Source organism: Mustela nivalis (assembly GCF_964662115.1).
Source record: "Mustela nivalis genome assembly, chromosome: 3".
In the NCBI taxonomy this organism is placed as follows: domain Eukaryota; kingdom Metazoa; phylum Chordata; class Mammalia; order Carnivora; family Mustelidae; genus Mustela; species Mustela nivalis.
In genome coordinates, this window is record NC_139022.1 from 66,648,960 (window position 1) to 66,666,161 (window position 17,202).

Here is a 17,202-nt window from a genome sequence, read left to right on the forward strand (position 1 = left end):
CTTTAAAAAGTCTCTTTTCTTCCTTCTAGGAAGTGGTCAGGCCTTTTTCCCCCTGGTGTCATCATGCAAACAATTTGGTTGCTTTTCGTTGCTCTCTGATTAAGAGATGGAAGCGAAAACAGTTGGGGGGGGGGGAACCTATTGATTAAATTATAGTTGCTTCTCTTTCTTACTCCCTTATTCTCTTTGGCCTCTCTTAGGTTCGTTTGGCCTCGGCTGAGTTCATTTCCACACTGCCTACAACGCACTGATCTTTTAAAAAATCCAAACCAAGAATGCTCTTGTGTACGAACATTATTTCTTGTCTGGGTTTTATTACTTTTCTTTCTTTCTTTCTTTCTTTTTTTTTTTTTTAATTCGTTAGATCATGCTCAGCAACCAGTCGCTCGCCCAACCGGTTCCTTTCTCCCCTTCCCCCATCTCTCTTCATACACCACTTCTTCCACCTCCCATCCAAGCAGTGGCCAAAACCCTGCAGTGCCGGTCACGCACGCTTCGGTTGGTCACTCAGCAGTTTGTCCTTACGTGGCTTTGCAAACAGCTTCCCACCCAGCCCTTGTCCCCCAGTGTCCCCGCTCTTTCATTCTCTATTCGAGTGTGCTCGGTAAGAAGGGGCTCCAGATAGCACGTCGAGGGTTTACGGTAGCCTGCCTACCAATAAGAGCCCAGAATGAAGAGAAGTCAGGTTCAGCCTCCCGACAGCCCCAGTGTCTTCTTCCCTTAGCTGTACACCTACTGTACCCGCGAGCGAGCGAGCGAGCGAGGGAGCGAGCCAGGCGCGGGAGGGGACGCGCAGAGAGGGCGGACAGCAGCCGCGGCGTGCGCATGCGCAGTGGGGTTGTTTTTCACAAAGCTGCTCTTAAAGTGAGCTGGCAGCCTCTAGCCGCCCGTCTTTGTAAGGAGACCACTGAGACTAGCAGGATCGCGGAGCAGCAGCCTCTCTGCTGCCCTGACTTTTTAAGAAATCTCAATGAACTATTTGTAAAGAATCACTGATCTTGCCTGCAAGCTTTTTGCACGGCAAAGACATCGATCAGTGTTAGGTGAAGATCACGTTTTATATGTGATCTCGACTTTTTTGTCTTACATTATATTTTTATAGATTTTGTTACAAACATGGTGCTGGGAAAGGTGAAGAGTTTGACAATAAGCTTTGACTGTCTTAATGACAGCAATGTCCCTGTGTATTCTAGTGGGGATACAGTCTCAGGAAGGGTGAATTTAGAAGTTACCGGGGAAATCAGAGTGAAATCTCTTAAAATTCATGCAAGAGGACATGCGAAAGTACGCTGGACCGAATCAAGAAACGCCGGCTCCAATACTGCCTATACACAGAATTACACTGAAGAAGTAGAATATTTCAACCATAAAGACATCTTAATTGGACACGAAAGAGGTACGTTTTTATATTATTCAGAAGTCATTAGACCTTTTTTTCCTTTGGGAAAGTACCTTTTCAGTTTTTCTGAAATTAATGTAATTCAGCTCTTGGCATAACACATAGCAGTTAAAGATTAGCAAAGTTGGAAGATTTGGGTTCTCTTTGACATTCATCGTGTCTTAAACCGTAATGCATGCAGGCATCTGCAAAGTGACTGCAAACTGCACTTAATTCAACTACCTCTATACCCGGCTTGGTTTGTTCCATACGCACTTGCAATACCTTTCTACCTTATTTGTAAATTCTACTTAAATCCGATTCAGTTATTTTATTAATAAGTTTTCAAATGAAATGCTAAAATCTGCAGTCCAGTATTCGATTTCTTTCCTTGCAGTGTGCAACCGTAGATTTTAAAAACTAAGCTTCAGTGAAGAAATGGAGTAACATTTAAGTGGATTAATAGATGCTTTTCATTTTTAATATTGACACGCAAAATACTATAAGGAATTCATCATTGTTCTTTGATAAAGGATTTCTGTGGCTTATTTTGACATATGGTATCAACACCCCACGTGTTTTTTCCCTATTCTCTCCAGATCCTTTTATAAATTTACATCAAGCATTCTCTATCTTAAAGGACAGTATCTATCATTATGATAAGTTTCAAATCAGTTTTAGAAACCATTTCGGGTCAGTAATTTTCTTTTCCGAGTATGATGCCTAACTTTGGAACGTGCATTCAATGAAACCCGTGCCAGTCAAATGGAATTGAAAAGTATTCGGCACATTGGATTTGGTTTTTGGTTGGAAAAGGGAGATAAACGGTTGTCAAGGCGAGAAGAGGTCCTGAGATTTCCAATCTATTGTTTAAATGGTTACATTGTGGAAATATAGGAGACTCTAAGCTTGTTTTTCTAAGTTTCCACCCTTTGTTAGAAGCGGTTCAATCCTGTTTCGGACCAGTTCTGGGGGGTGGTGAGGAGGGGCGCTTGTTCTGCTCTCAGCAGATTGGTTACACGCGTCAGGTGGTGGCGATGACTTAATTCCTAGCCCAAGAAGAATATAATGTTAAAACTGGTTATGTAATTTTATGCTTCTCCTTTTTAATGCAATATTTAGTTCAAATGTTAACGATTTTTCATAAAGTACAGCACGTCTTTAACCTTTTTTATATTAAAAAAAATACACATCCCTGAGGAAGTGCAAATGGAACTAAGACAAGTGTCGAAATGAAGGATGCTTTGAGTTACCGCATGTAATCATTTTTTTAAATATTAAGATGAAATCACTTCTTCAATTGGGATTTCACAGTTACACATAGGTAATCTGCATCCTGAAATAATTTTTAGTTAGTATTTACAAGCAGTAACACTGGTAAGATGCAAATGCCGAATGACAGCCTTGGTATTTTTTGGAAAGCAGACACGAGTTTGTCTTTGAACCTTTCTGGACATTGCAGCTTTTTATAAAATGGATAAGAAACAAAGGTTTTGAGGGAGTTGAGGCTTGCAATGGAGTAAAGGTAGAATAATGACTTACGGGGACAAACACAATTTCATTAGTTGTTCCATGATTTCTTCGTAAACAAAAGTATGTACCCCCTACCCCCACGAGATGCCCCGCAACCCCTGCAAAGCGTGGACAAGCTCTTAGCTGGAATAGTTTCAATGACTTAAAAGTGGGACCTCTCAAACTAGCCTGCTAACTGAGACCCCGCCCCGGGCGCCCGGCGATAGGCGGAGCCGCGTTTGTTAGCCTGTTGCTAAGGCGATGCCAGGCTCTGATTGGATTGGGCGCGGGCGGGTGGGGAGAGTGGGCTCGCGCCGGTTGGGGCGAGGCTTGGAACCGGCGTGCGCCGGTAAAGGTCCCTCCAGAGGGCCTGCCCCCGCCCCTATTCGCGTCCCTCCCGCAGCTTCTGGAGGCGGCGTGGCTCGTGTCACCGAAGGTTGTCGCCCCTCACCTCCCTGCTTGGCGCCCCCGAAAAAAAGCGATTTCCGGTTTCCGCAGAGTAGATGGGGAGAAGCTCCTGCTGGCCTCGCAGGTGCCGAATAGCCCCTGGGCGTAACTTTCACTGACGAATCTATTCAGAAGGAACTTGGGGACGCGGGGTTAGCGGGACCCCATTTTCCTGTTTTTCGGTCAGGTGGCTTCTGTAGACGCTCACTGCCTTTTACTTGAAAGAAATTGTGTTTCCCGACTTGTGTAGTCACCAGACCCGCTACCTTGATTTGACCTGGGAACAGACCGTCAAGGCTGGCCGGGAGGGGGAGGAAAAGTGATACTGACACTGAAAGCGGGTGGGGAGGCCTCGGCGAGTATCCTCTGACCCCTCCCCATTGTTTCCCAGAGACTGTGCAGCCCTGGCCTTCCTCCCCGGGACTCCCCGCCCCAGTTTCCCTCACCGCAACTGTAAAGGTGTCAGGGTGGCCCGAGCCAGATCGAACCGGTCACCGGCTGGGGCGTGTAAAGCGGAAGCGCCGCGGTGCCATCGCCCCGCCCCCCGTCCAGCAGGCTAGGCTGCGCGAACGCGAGCGCGAGCGCCGCGCGACGTATGCCGTATGTATAGCGGAGCGCGCGGGCGGCGGCGGCGCGCGGGCGGGCCGGCTGGGATCTGCTCGCGCCGGTTTAGGCCGGTCCTCTCCTGCTCCGGTCTAGTTCTTGATTGACAGCCCGGCACTTGTTTACCACGGCGCGGCCGCCGCCGCCGCCGCCGCCGCCGCCGCTCGCCTCAATGAGAGTGCTGAGCTGGCACAAAAAGGGAGCGAGAAGGGACGGAAAGGAGAGGGAGGCAAACTTCGGGCGCCTTCGAGGGGAGCGAATTTAAATAGCCCCCAACTCACCGGTTTTCGGTGCTGAAATTCGTTCAGAGGATTTGCACAGGGGGCGAGGAAAAACAGTATTGAGATAAAAAGGAATCATCATGGTTTCTGAATAAAAGTACCCGCAGATACACGCTTTCCCCCCCCCCCCTTTTCTCTTTTGATGTAACGGAGGCATCACGTTGTGTCTCTTCAGTACTTTGGTGAGAGAAAGTTAAATGATAATACCAATTTCACCTACACTCATGGCTGCTGTTGGCTTCTACACCGAAAGACTACATCAGTACAGACGTGTCTGTAATTACACTAAGAAAGCTAAACTAAAAGTCAGTTTAAGAATTCAGAATCCTCTCCCACATTTTTGTTAAATACGTATATATTTTGGAGAAATTTTAAAAATATTTGGCCTAAAGAAAATGGGTTATAAAATGAAAGGTCGTTCTCCTAGCAATTGGGAACAGCCTCATTAGAGTTCACTTTTCAAGGATGTGGACCAGTGTTGTTTTCAAGGATGTGGAACAGTGTTGTTTCCCAGTGAGCAGGAACCTTTTAAATCCTAAGATGTATTTTTATGTGCAGATTTTTAGCTGTTGCTAGGACAAACTTAGTGTGAACATTTTAGGTTCAATAAAGAATTTTTATTTTTAGCTCTGAAACTGACATTTAAATATCACTTCCTTTTTTTTTTTTTAACTTAAGCATTTGACGAAGTTTTCTAATGGTTTTAAATTGTAACATTCATGTCATCTGCATCAAAACTGACAGACTTGAAAGGTTTGCACAAATTTTAATTTATATATAGTCTTATGATAAATTTTTAAGTAAACCATTGGAGACAAAGATAACCTCTTTGAGACTTGAGCTCTGACTCTGGTTGAGCATCTACTATGTTAGACACAAATGCTTTACAGTTTGGGTAGTTTACAAAAAAAAAAAAAAACACCTGCCTTTAAGGGCATAAGTATTGATTATCCCCATCTTACAGATGAGGCAACAGAAGAGTTGAAATTTGTAGTAACTCACCCAGAGGAAGTGACAGAAGTTAGAATTAAGATCTCTCAAACTCCAAAGCTTGTGGCCTTAATTAATTATTATAGGAGTACCTTTAGAGTACTGCCACCAGGGAGAGTGTGTAAAGGTTTAAAATCAAGTCTTTTGTTTTCTCTTTGTTTGTTTTAGATGATGATAATTCAGAAGAAGGCTTCAACACTATTCATTCAGGAAGGCATGAATATGCATTCAGCTTCGAGCTTCCACAGACGTAAGTATTATGAGTAACAGGCATTTTTAATAAACCTCCATTCTTTTAAAGTTAAAATTATTCTAAATTTAAATATTTTTAGTTTTTAAAAAAACCCTTTTCATCACTGAATATTGCTAGAGGAAAACAATACACTGAAAAAGAAGCTGCTTTTTAATATAGCGTGGCAAAATTAAAGAAAGCAAAGCTCAATTCTTAGTACTCTGTCTCAAAATCTGTGAGATCTTTAAAACTTAAATAGTATTTCATCTACCCCGAGTGAATTGGAAGGTGCTAATCAGAATGTAAGCACTTTCTATTTTATCATCAGTTGACATTAGTGGAAATTTAGAACTGATCAAAACTCTTAACTCAGTAATTTATGAAAATCCAGTGTTTTATCTTTTCTGCTAATGCTAACCCACAGCAGTAATGTAAAAAGATAAACATTAATTAGGAATAATTTAACTTTATAATGATCTTTTGATAATGAAATTAATAGCTTCTGTGCAAAGACCTATTATAAAAGTCATACAACTGATTCGGTGACCCGGATTTAAAAGGAAACACCTATCAGATAATTGAATATAAGGCATGGATTATAGTAAGGAAAAAGGAAAGTGGTTTGTTCTTGATGTAAAAATAGGTCTTCAAAGCGATTATTCCCTCCCTGCCAAATTTTCTTACTATCTTTGTTAATTGTAGTACTTGAATTGTTACTATGCGGATAAATCATAAATGATATTTTTCAGAGTATTCTATTTACCATATTATTTAATGTCATTCTAAATGTAGTGCCCCAATTTGCTTTAAGAGAAATACTGTAAGTCTATGAATATATTGCTAATATTGGGTCTGACTAGTTTATCAACCAAAGTCACTTAAAATAGACTCTGGAAGACTTACATAAATACTACATTTCATTTTTCCATGCTATACACGTTAATGCAGGAGTCTAAAATGGAAAAAAAAAAAAAAAAAAAGGTGTAAAAATCCCACTACTTTTCATGTTAATCTAAGCTAGCACTTTACCTTGTAAATAACTGAACACTGGGCATTTTGCTAGTGAAATTATGAAAGAGACTAAACTCACTGCAGTAAAACCTTCCACAATTAATGAAATCTGGGAGAGGTAAAAACCAGTTCTGATTCCCTTGATAGAGATTAACAGAATTGTTTCTTTCTCTTATTAAGCCAGTACAGTTAGAAAACATGGCCAAAAAAAGAGAACATGAGAAAACTAGGAAATGGAAACACAGCTTTTTTAGATTTTTAGTAGACTTTGTAAAAGGTGAAATTCTTGAAATTATAACAACTCTTCTAGATATTCTCTAGATCTTCTTACTTATTATAAAAAAAGAGAATTCCTAAGCCAGTGTGTAAACTTTCTCAATAGAAATATTAAAACCAGGGTGCCTGGGTGGCTCAGTGGGTTAAGCCTCTGCCTTCGGCTCAGGTCAGGATCCCAGAGTCCTAGGATCAAGCCCCACATCAGGCTCTCTGCTCGGCAGGGAGCCTGCTTCCCTGTCTCTCTGCCTCTCTATCTACTTGTGATCTCTAATAAATAAGTAAAATCTTAAAAAAAAAGAAAAATATTAAAACCATTCTTAACTTTGTTTTTAAATTAAATTTTTTATTTCAAGAATTGATTTCCAGACTTTCATAATTTTGCCACCAGCGTTAAAAGCAGCCTCTTCTTAGTTTAAAGGGATTGTATTCTTCTGGCTTTTTAAAGCAAAATTTCTATAATACTTTTGTGTTAGCTATTGTTTATTGGAAAACAGAAGATTTTTTTTCCCCAATGACTTATCCCTTTAGAAATTAAAAAAAAATTGTTTGCTACCTCATTGATATATAAGCAGTGGAATATAGTAACACTTCTATGCTGACCAACTGTATAATTATTAAAAAGAGGTATAAAATTAATATATTGAATTTATATTCTGCACAGACCACTTGCTACCTCATTCGAAGGCCGACATGGCAGTGTGCGCTATTGGGTGAAAGCCGAATTGCACAGGCCTTGGCTTCTACCAGTAAAATTAAAGAAGGAATTTACAGTCTTTGAGCATATAGATATCAACACTCCTTCATTACTGGTAAGAACTGACTGAATTCTTCATTCTTCGTTTTTGGCATATAAATACTAAAGAATAATCACCTAAACTATGCAGTCTCTATACTTTCACAAGAGTGATTTTAAATTCCATAAATACTATTTTTTAAAAACAGAGTCAAGAGCACATAAATTAGTGAATAATATGCTCATATTTTCTGATACTATAATAACTTTAAGAAAACTTTAAAAGTAAAAACAGCATATAGTACAAAATAATTCTCACTCGGAAGTTAAAAGAATAACAAAAAATAGATTTGTTCCCTGGATGATTTCAGTGGAGGAGGAACAGTAGTATCCATTATTATTGTAAGACAGTATCACTTACCATTGAAAGATCATAATCTAAACCTTGGACTGCATTGCATATTCCAATATAGGGATAGTTGTCAAGTGATGGGGAGATTGTCACTTTGATGAAAAATCAATCATATTTTAAAAGAAATCCCTTTTAATTGCATTTTTTCACAATATTCAAATTTGACCTTAAAAACTTTATTTGGTCTAAACAAATGATAACATCTTTAAGCAAATAAGAATCTTAAAAATGAGAGTTTTCCTTTTTTCACATAACTGATTTTTATATTCTCAAAGAAAGATGTTAACATTTGGGATAGTAACCAAGTTGCTTTCCAAGCTGCCTTTTTTTTTAAGGCAGTTGAAGTGGAATGTGGAAAGGGTTTTTTTGTTTGTTTGATTTGTTGGTTGGTTTGTTTTTAATTACTTTATTTGTAAATAGTGTGAGCTAAAACTGTGTTTATGGAATATATTGTTAAGCCCTCTACCCCTTTTTTTAATTGGGTGGAGAATATACATAAGATGAAAATAATTGTATAATTCAGAAGCCATTGGTTAGTTTTTTTTTTTTTAAGTATATCTGAATACACCTCGAAAAAAACAACACTGTTTTTAATTTTTATTCTCCAAAAATTTAGGGTTTTATTTTAAAACATTGTGTTATACTGTCTTAATTTGTGCATTGACCTTTTTCTCTAATTTATTTCTTACAGTCACCCCAAGCAGGCACAAAAGAAAAGACTCTCTGTTGCTGGTTCTGTACCTCAGGCCCAATATCCTTAAGTGCCAAAATCGAAAGGAAGGGCTATACCCCAGGTATGTATGAGATGGACTCCCACAGAAAATGATCCTTCTTCACTCAGCTTTTGTGTATTAAGTATTTAGTATTTCTACTAAATGCACATACAATATGATATTCTTGGTAAGAAATAACCCAGTTTTCTTTCATAAATGTGAATGTAATGTCTGTTCTTAACAGCTATTAAACATGAGTAGTTCATTTTTATAATTCTAAGTTTCTTGCCACTTTTGGGACTGTTTTTCATCCATGTAGTCCATTGACCTTTCAGACTTTGGCTTAAGAATCTACATTTTTGGCGGTTTGGTTGTTTTTGTTTAACAGTAGATACATATTTTTTCCCTCTAGGTGAATCAATTCAGATATTTGCTGAGATTGAGAACTGCTCTTCCCGAATGGTAGTGCCAAAGGCAGCCATTTACCAAACACAGGCCTTCTATGCCAAAGGGAAAATGAAGGAAGTAAAACAGCTTGTGGCTAATTTACGTGGGGAATCCTTATCATCTGGAAAGACCGATACATGGAATGGAAAGTTGCTGAAAATTCCACCAGTTTCTCCTTCTATCCTCGACTGTAGCATAATTCGTGTGGAATACTCACTAATGGTAGGTATAGATTTAAGGGTTTGTTTAGTATTAAAGTCATGAGGATATGTCTTACTCCAGGATTTGGGTTTTGTATTCTATAGATCATATATACAAATACATGTAAACCTTTAATTTGAATTACAATTACTAATTTTACCTCACATGTAAACTACTTCATGTAGTACTACATGTAGTGATGGAACTTTTTTTTTTATATTCTGTGTATATGTAAGTAAATGAAGGCCCAAGATAACATTAAAGTTGGGTTATTAGTTTTTAAAGAAAGAAATAATGCTTGTAATACTAAACCTACCATCTCCTTTCAATGTTTAGGTATATGTGGATATTCCTGGAGCTATGGATTTATTTCTTAATTTGCCACTTGTCATTGGTACCATTCCTCTACATCCATTTGGTAGCAGAACCTCAAGTGTAAGCAGTCAGTGTAGCATGAATATGAACTGGCTTGGTTTATCTCTACGTGAAAGACCTGAAGGTAATTTGATAATGCATGTTTAAGCCTATTCTCTTATTATTTTGAAGAACATAATTTTGCCTTTAATATCTTATGATTAAACTTTTGTCTATACATGTAGAAAGTAGATGTGTCCCTAATATTAGATTTAAAACATATATCCCCCTAGTTTTAATCACAAAACAATTACTATTTTTATCTTGACATTCCTTTTTAATACCTACTATTCTGTGTATTTTGACATGCATAAGAACATGGTGTTCGAATTGCGTGTATCTTTTTCCTTCAGCACCACCCAGCTATGCAGAAGTGGTAACAGAGGAACAAAGGCGGAACAATCTTGCACCTGTGAGTGCTTGTGATGACTTTGAGAGAGCCCTTCAAGGACCACTGTTTGCATATATCCAGGAGTTTCGGTTCTTGCCTCCACCTCTTTATTCAGAGGTAAGCACTAGCTCAAGTCTGAAATGGGCTGACTCTCCTGGGAAACAGCATTACAGACTTTTTAAAAAATACAGTTAGGTTTTGATTATCATTACGTTAATAGAAAAATATAATGTAGAACAACAGAATTAAACATTAGATTAAATTTAGTAAGTAGGATTCTTACATCATTGGGGAAGTAGGGATAATGATTTAATATCATGCTTACAAAATGCCTGTTAAAGGAATAATTCATATTTTAAAGCATCAATAGGAGTGGCTTTTACATGCATGAACTACTTAAGTAGCTAGAATTTCTCTTATTTATCATCCTTTTCTGATTTAATTCTTGCATATTTTAACATTCCCAGTCATAGGGGAAGATAACATATTTGCAAAACAGGTTATACAAGCATTTCTACACTGATTATTTTATTCATCTCATGTTGATGACCACTCAGCATTACGTGAATAAAACATGGCTCTTCTTGCGAGAAGCTCACAGACTGATGCAAATAACAAATTTAGAAGCAAAATACTCCGTAACGTTAGAAATGCACACAGTTCATTTGAAGAGTAGTTCATTAGGCCCTGGAAATCAGGAAAGGCTTCCCTCGGAAGGTGATTGAAGTTCTTCAGAATACATCTTAATATATGTTGTGCAGGGCTTTAAAGTTGGCATTGATACCAGTATAATGCGAAGTAATTTTGTAAATAACTAGAATCAGCCTTACCCTTTTGGTGATCACAGATAGGTCTTTATTTAACAGTGAAATATTACTCCCAAATAAGACCTAAGTGGGATTGCTTCACTCTGCAAGAAATTGTTGCTTTTCCCCCTTAAGATCATGGCTAGAAGAGTTCCTTTTCCTCCAGATGTGTTTAAATAGAAGATCACTTTAATTGTTGATTATAGGATATTTAGAATTTGTTCTTGCAAATTCTTAATTAGCCATAATTTTTCTATCCCACTGTTCTGTTTCACGGAATTTGTCCTTACGTGCTAAAAGTTCTCCCACTTAACTACAGATTTTGTTAAATTTTTATGCTGATATTTCTATCTTAAGTCAGTAATTTCTGATTTGATCTGAGACTTTCTGCCTTTACAACAGGCATTTTAAAAGAACTACAATGTCAGTCATCCACTTTAAAGCAAATTTGTGGCAAAATTCTACTACCACCTTTTCAAGTGAACTAAAGATAATTAAGAGAATTAAAAATTTCTAAAATCCTAAATTGGTTCAGAATATGATTCAGTTAATAGTCACATAGAAGGGAAGAAGTTCTGGCCTGCATTAAAGTGTTTTTCTCTTAAGTCATTAAAAGTAAAGTTACTTGCTTTTTTTCCCTTCAAAAACATGTTTTACCTAAAGTTCTGTGAGGCACTTTGGATTATGCTACATTTAAATGCAAATAAAAATGGGTCTTACCCAAAAGGTTTCAGTAAAAGAAATGTTTTAAAGCCAACCACTTGCCTTCCTGTGCTCATTCTCTACCTGAGAATCGACTGAAATACATTAATTTTGCTTAAATATATGTGCATATTAAAGTCTCTCTAGTCATAGAGAAGGTGGGCAGACTGTAGAGCATTCTGGTTTAGGATTGCTATTTCTTGATACAGTTTCCTTAGGCCTTCTCTAGTGTTTAACATTCATAGGTTATTACTTCAGATAACCACCAAGAACACTGTTCACACAACTGCATTCTTCCCAAAGCCTAGAAAAGAGTTGACTTTTTTTGTAGAAGGATGAAAAGGGACAAAAGGAGATCATTACTATGAAATTTTTCTCCACTCTCTATTTTGAGTCTTAAGTATTACTGAATGCTGAGTAAAACACCGCAAGGGCATACCTTTAAAAATTTTACTAATTTCGGGGGCACCTGGGTGGCTCAGTGGGTTAAGCCCCTCTGCCTTTGGCTCAGGTCATGATCTCAGGGTTCTGGGATTGAGCCCCGCTTCGGGCTCTCTGCTCAGCAGGGAGCCTGCTTCCTCCTCTCTCTGTGCCTGCCTCTCTGCCTACTTGTGATCTCTATCTGTCAAATAAATAAATAAAATCTTAAAAAAAAATTTATTAATTTTGTAATTAAATATCAGGCACTTTATAGATAATATTTTCTCGCTTCCCCTACATGCTGTGTATGTTCTGAGTCAATTCCTCAGTAGTACTTAGAATGTTAGTCATTGCTGCATTTTTACTAGACTTGATCAGATAACTTTGTAATTTTTTTTAACTCTTCTTTTTAGATTGATCCAAATCCTGATCAGTCAGCAGATGATAGACCATCCTGCCCCTCTCGTTGAAGGAATACTTGGTTAAATCAAGTTGATGTGGGTTCCGAACTGTATCTCTTCCCAGCTGAGGACAGAGAAGTATCTTGGAGACACGTTTTCAGAGGAAGTGGAATTGCTTTTGCCCAGAAAAATGGCAAACACATGAAACAACCAGTGATCATGCTTTAGAAGCCTACAGCAACATTCTGGGACTGCTCCAACATGCTTGAAGATCTAAGCTTTTCTCCTTTAAAACAGGCACATACTTAAGAGCAGTCTTCTTAGCCTATGGTCATACGTGTCAAGACACCACGTTGTAAAGAGGGATGATTTCCTTCTTTTGATTTGAAAATTTGCACATGCTCAATGCTTACATTGTGCAGTTCCGATGTCACTACAGCTTTTTTTTTTTTTTTTTTCCATTTATGCCAGACTCTTGATACTGTTTAAAAACTTGTTTGTGGTCAGCACAACAAGGAACAAAAGAAAGCTTTGAAAAAACTTTAACATGAAAAAAAAACGCACTGACTTTTTTTTTTTTTTTTTTTTTTAATTTAATATAGCCTGGACTATACCTGCGTATGCACATGCTCAGAAATGTCCTACTAGGCTGACCATGTATCACCTCTTCAGCTTGGATCCTATTGTGGATTTATTTACAAACATCAAATGCCTTCAAGCCAATCCTTCTTGCTGTATGTTTTGCAGCCTACTGTAGTAGATACGCAACAGATATGTGGGAAAAGAGATAAGAGGAGGAAGCTAATAAGAGACTTTGTCAAGATTGTATACCTTCTTGGTTTCTTTTAAGAATTTGTTGCCTTTCTACTATTACAGCAAAGCAGCATTTTGTTACTGACTGCCTAAAATCACTTAATCTCAGGTGAACGCATCACTTGCCAAACTGTTGGAATGCTATTTGTGTTTCGTTGCACTGTTGAGTTACTTTTTTTTTTGTTTGTTTGGTTGGTTGGTTGGTTGGCTTTTTAGAGAGGGAAATTTGGAAAAGGGACATACACAAAAGTGATAACCCACCCACATTCCCTTTTTATCATTACATAAAAGAAGAAACTAGCAGAGCTAAGAATGGAGTAAAGAAAGGCAGTATGGCAGGCACCAGCAAAGAGTTAAGGGCTTGTTGCTCTTAAAAATTATTATTTTTATTATTTTAAGAGTATGGAAATTTTCCAGTCACAGGAGGGGGAGAAAGTGCATTTATTTTTTTAACAGAGTTACTTAATTACCTCCAATACACCTATGTTGGAAATCATTTTGCTGGTGCAGTGTTTTCTGAGCAGGAATATATATATATATATATATATATATTCAGGTTGTGATTAGAGAGCTTACTTTATACATTTCATATCCCGCTCCAACTTCTCAGAGCTCAAAAACCCAAGTTTATTCTGAAAGTGTATAACTTTAAAATTACAAATACTAGAACGTGTGCTGGAATGAGAACTGTTTTCTATTTTTGTGGGATTTTTTAGTGACAGTATTTTTTCCATTATCTAAAGAACATTTTGCTAAACATGAGAAACCACTCACTTTGAGTATATATAGGTAAGAGCAGCTACATCAGTAAATTATAGTTTGTATTAAAGATAATTTACAGTTGGCTCATAAATATACCAGCATTCATGATGACACTTAAAAACCATTTTCCAAGGTACCAAGTGTACTAGTGGTCTTATTTTAGAAGGAATTCAGCTCTGATGTTTTTAATGAAAATCAGCATCTGTGATGTTGCAACATACGTGTGAAATGGGTGTTACATCTATCTGCCATTTAACCCCACATTTAATAAAGTGGCTGAAAATAATAGTAACTCTGGCTTGGTGCTTGACCTGGTTAAATACTGTCTTAAAGCTTCATACAAAACAAACAGGCTTTTCCATAAGTGGCCTTTAAGAAAACATGGAAGACAATTCATGTTTGAAAAATGCTGACAGGGTGAAGAAAGCCCAGCGTAAAAATGAATCACGTTTTAAGTGATTCAGTAAAGGGTTTGGGCTCCCGTAGCAAACTAATACTAGATAATAAGGAAATGGGGGTGAAATATTTTTTTATTGTTGTTAAATCATTTTGTGAATGTCCCCCTCAAAAGAAGCTAATGGAATATTTGGCATAAAGGGCATTTGGTGGTTTTATTTTTGTTGGGGGGGAGGTTGTCTGAAAATCCCTTTTCTTTTCTCTCTTATGTCTAACTGACTAGGGAACAATTGTTGATATGCATAGCATTGGAATACTTATCACCGTATACTCTTATAAATAACACATGAAGTGAGAATGACCAATATTCTGATAATTGGCACTGGGTCACAAAATGTGATTAAATTTTAAATATATATAAAACTTTATCAAATAAAGTTTTATTTACCCCATTAAAGTATTTGTTTACTTTTCTTATTTAGAGGCATTACTTTACTCTTTTCCAAATATTGGTCAATTCCTGACCTAAGATGTGAGGTTCACAGTTGTATTCCAGTATTCAAGATAGAGTCCTGATTTTGCAATTAGGAAAAGTAAAATCCAAAACATTAGCAAAACAAAGTGCAATATTAAATGTTTGCTTTATAGATTATATTCTATGGCTGTTTGTAATTTCTCTTTTTTTCCTGTTTTATTTGGTGCTGAATATGTCCTTGTAGGCTCTGTTTTAAGAAAACAATATGTGGGAAATGATTTAATTTTTCCTATTGCTCTTCCTTGTGGAAAATAAAGTGTTTTGTTTTTTTTCTTTTTTGTAAAATTGTTTGGAGACTTAATTGAATCTTGATCGTGTTAGTAACTCATCATACATGCAAACATTATTAGGACTACAGTTAAACTATATTTTTAAACCAATCTGGGTAGGAATTGCTTCAAGCGACCAAAGGGAATTACTAAAGCCTTAAAGGAATTTTTAATAATAATTATCATGGCATAATAATTCATCAAGTTTCAGATGCCTGCTTTCTTTTTTTCTTTTTTTTTTTTTTTATAAAACCTGTAAGTTCATTCTATAAATGCCAGTCCTGTATGAACCAAACTTAACCAGGTAAAATAGTTTCACCTTCAGGTACCAATTCCCTCTTGCAATGATGTGTCCAAGTTTCTAGTATTTAAGAGCATGTACCTTTAAAAGTTGTATTAACTAAACTTACAAAAATACTTTTTTCCAAATTTTTAAACAATGTAATATTTTTTCAAAGAATGTGGATTTGGCATTGATTTAGAATTACTAATCACATTTAGAAAGTGTGGGATCACGTTTAGGAAATAACCTTATTTCAATATTTATATATCCATAGATCAGCTCTCAGGTTGTATATGTGCCTTACTATATCATTATCCCATATTTTCAAATGTGTATACACATATAAAGTGTGTTAGAAACACTTAGACAATGTATTTATAATCAATCTTATGGAAATTAAGAGCTAGCAATCTACACAATGTCTTTATACAATAAGGAGTTAAAATGACAGGGGAAGAATTACACCCTGAGAAAGGGAGACATAGGTTTTGGTTCTGTAACTTTAGATGTAGCCTTAAACACGATGTGTGAATTTGGATGCCTTCATCTACAAAGTGGAAAAGTAGGTACCCAAATTCCCCTTCGTCAGTGAAGGCAAAGGTTGTAATAATAAAGAAGTAGTTCTCTACATTGGGAATGGAACTGCTTCTAAATTTGTATTAGAATACTTTTAAACTGACTTATGTACAGGTTTCAAGTTACATACAACTGACAGTTAATCTGGCCCTGCTTTTGTATTGTCATCTATACTTAACCAAACTCTTTATCACCAATTGGGATTTAATGAATGCCCAAGCTTACCTATATTTTTCAGGTTTATAATGTAACAGGGAGAAACTCAGACTAGCTTAACTAAAAAACTGTATTAACCAGTAATTCCATGGATGACGTATATTAAGTACATTCGGATCCAGAAATCCAAATAATGCTCTGAGGACACACTCGTCTCTCATCTCTCTTCACTTGCCCTTTTTCATATTAGCCTTATTCTTTCATATTTGTTGGGCCTTGAAAGATGACCCCAGCCTCTATAGCTCCTGGAAGAAAGCTATCTTGACTCCAAATCACTTGTTAGGGGAGATTCTGACTGGCCAATTCTGAGTCCTGTCTCATGCCACATAGAATGGGTTTCCCAATAGAAAAGAAGGGAGAAAAGAGGTTACTATATATTCTTGCTATTTCAAGTGTTGTCCAAACCAGCAGCAATAGCATCCACTTAAGTACATTAGAAATGCAGAATATCAAGATCTATCCCAGAATACTGACCCAATATCTGTTTACATGATTCCCAGTTAATTTGTAACCACAGTAAAATTTAAGCAGCTCTGTAGCACACCAAAGAAAAGCAAGAGATGGAGACACAACAGGCAACTCTTTTCATGAGTCCCAAACTTTAACTGAGCTGAGGATTTGGGGTACTTAATAAATGAAAAATAATCATGCCATTAATTTTTTTTTTTAAGATTTTATTATTAATTTGAGAGAGAGCATGCGTACGTGGGGTGGGGGAAGGCAGAGGGAGGGAGAGAAGCAGGCTCTCCACTGAGAGCCCTACACAGGACTCAATTCCAAGATCCTGGGATCATAACCTCAGCAGAAGGCAGCTGCTTAACCTACTGAGCCCCCCAGATGCCCTGCCCCAATCATGCCATTTTAAATCCCGAAGCCGGTTTATGGCTTGGTATTTGTGAGATAAGGACTTTGTAACTACTATAATAGTAACTATTATACCTTCAGAATTCCTATATCAACAATCAGCATTTCGCAAAACAAC

The 17,202-nt window shown here is 37.3% G+C and overlaps 1 protein-coding gene across 3 annotated transcripts; it reads left to right on the forward strand.

The window, feature by feature from the left end:
- The first annotated feature begins 586 nt into the window (after window positions 1–586).
- Window positions 587–15,161, forward strand: ARRDC3 (arrestin domain containing 3). 3 transcript variants are annotated; one of them, XM_082724928.1, is made up of 8 exons: window positions 587–1,396; window positions 5,380–5,461; window positions 7,392–7,539; window positions 8,567–8,669; window positions 9,001–9,257; window positions 9,573–9,735; window positions 10,004–10,158; window positions 12,383–15,161. In XM_082724928.1, exons 1-8 carry the CDS (start codon window positions 1,117–1,119, stop codon window positions 12,437–12,439), a joined length of 1,245 nt encoding a protein of 414 aa, XP_082581054.1. In that variant the 5' UTR covers window positions 587–1,116; the 3' UTR covers window positions 12,440–15,161. The 3 variants fall into 3 exon arrangements, 2 of the variants coding, with proteins under 2 accessions (XP_082581054.1, XP_082581055.1); XR_014310164.1 differs by having other exon boundaries at window positions 856–1,396; window positions 9,966–10,158; XM_082724929.1 differs by lacking the exon at window positions 7,392–7,539 and having other exon boundaries at window positions 889–1,396.
- Window positions 15,162–17,202: the final 2,041 nt, after the last annotated feature.

What these genes read in the sequence shown, in the direction of transcription:
- ARRDC3 (XM_082724928.1), top strand. Translation starts at nt 1,117, where the DNA reads ATGGTGCTGGGAAAGGTGAAGAGTTTGACAATAAGCTTTGACTGTCTT. An exon ending in AGCTTCGAGCTTCCACAGAC is followed by an intron (nt 5,462 to 7,391) that starts GTAAGTATTATG and finishes TATTCTGCACAG; the next exon opens with ACCACTTGCTACCTCATTCG. An exon ending in CTCCACCTCTTTATTCAGAG is followed by an intron (nt 10,159 to 12,382) that starts GTAAGCACTAGC and finishes TCTTCTTTTTAG; the next exon opens with ATTGATCCAAATCCTGATCA.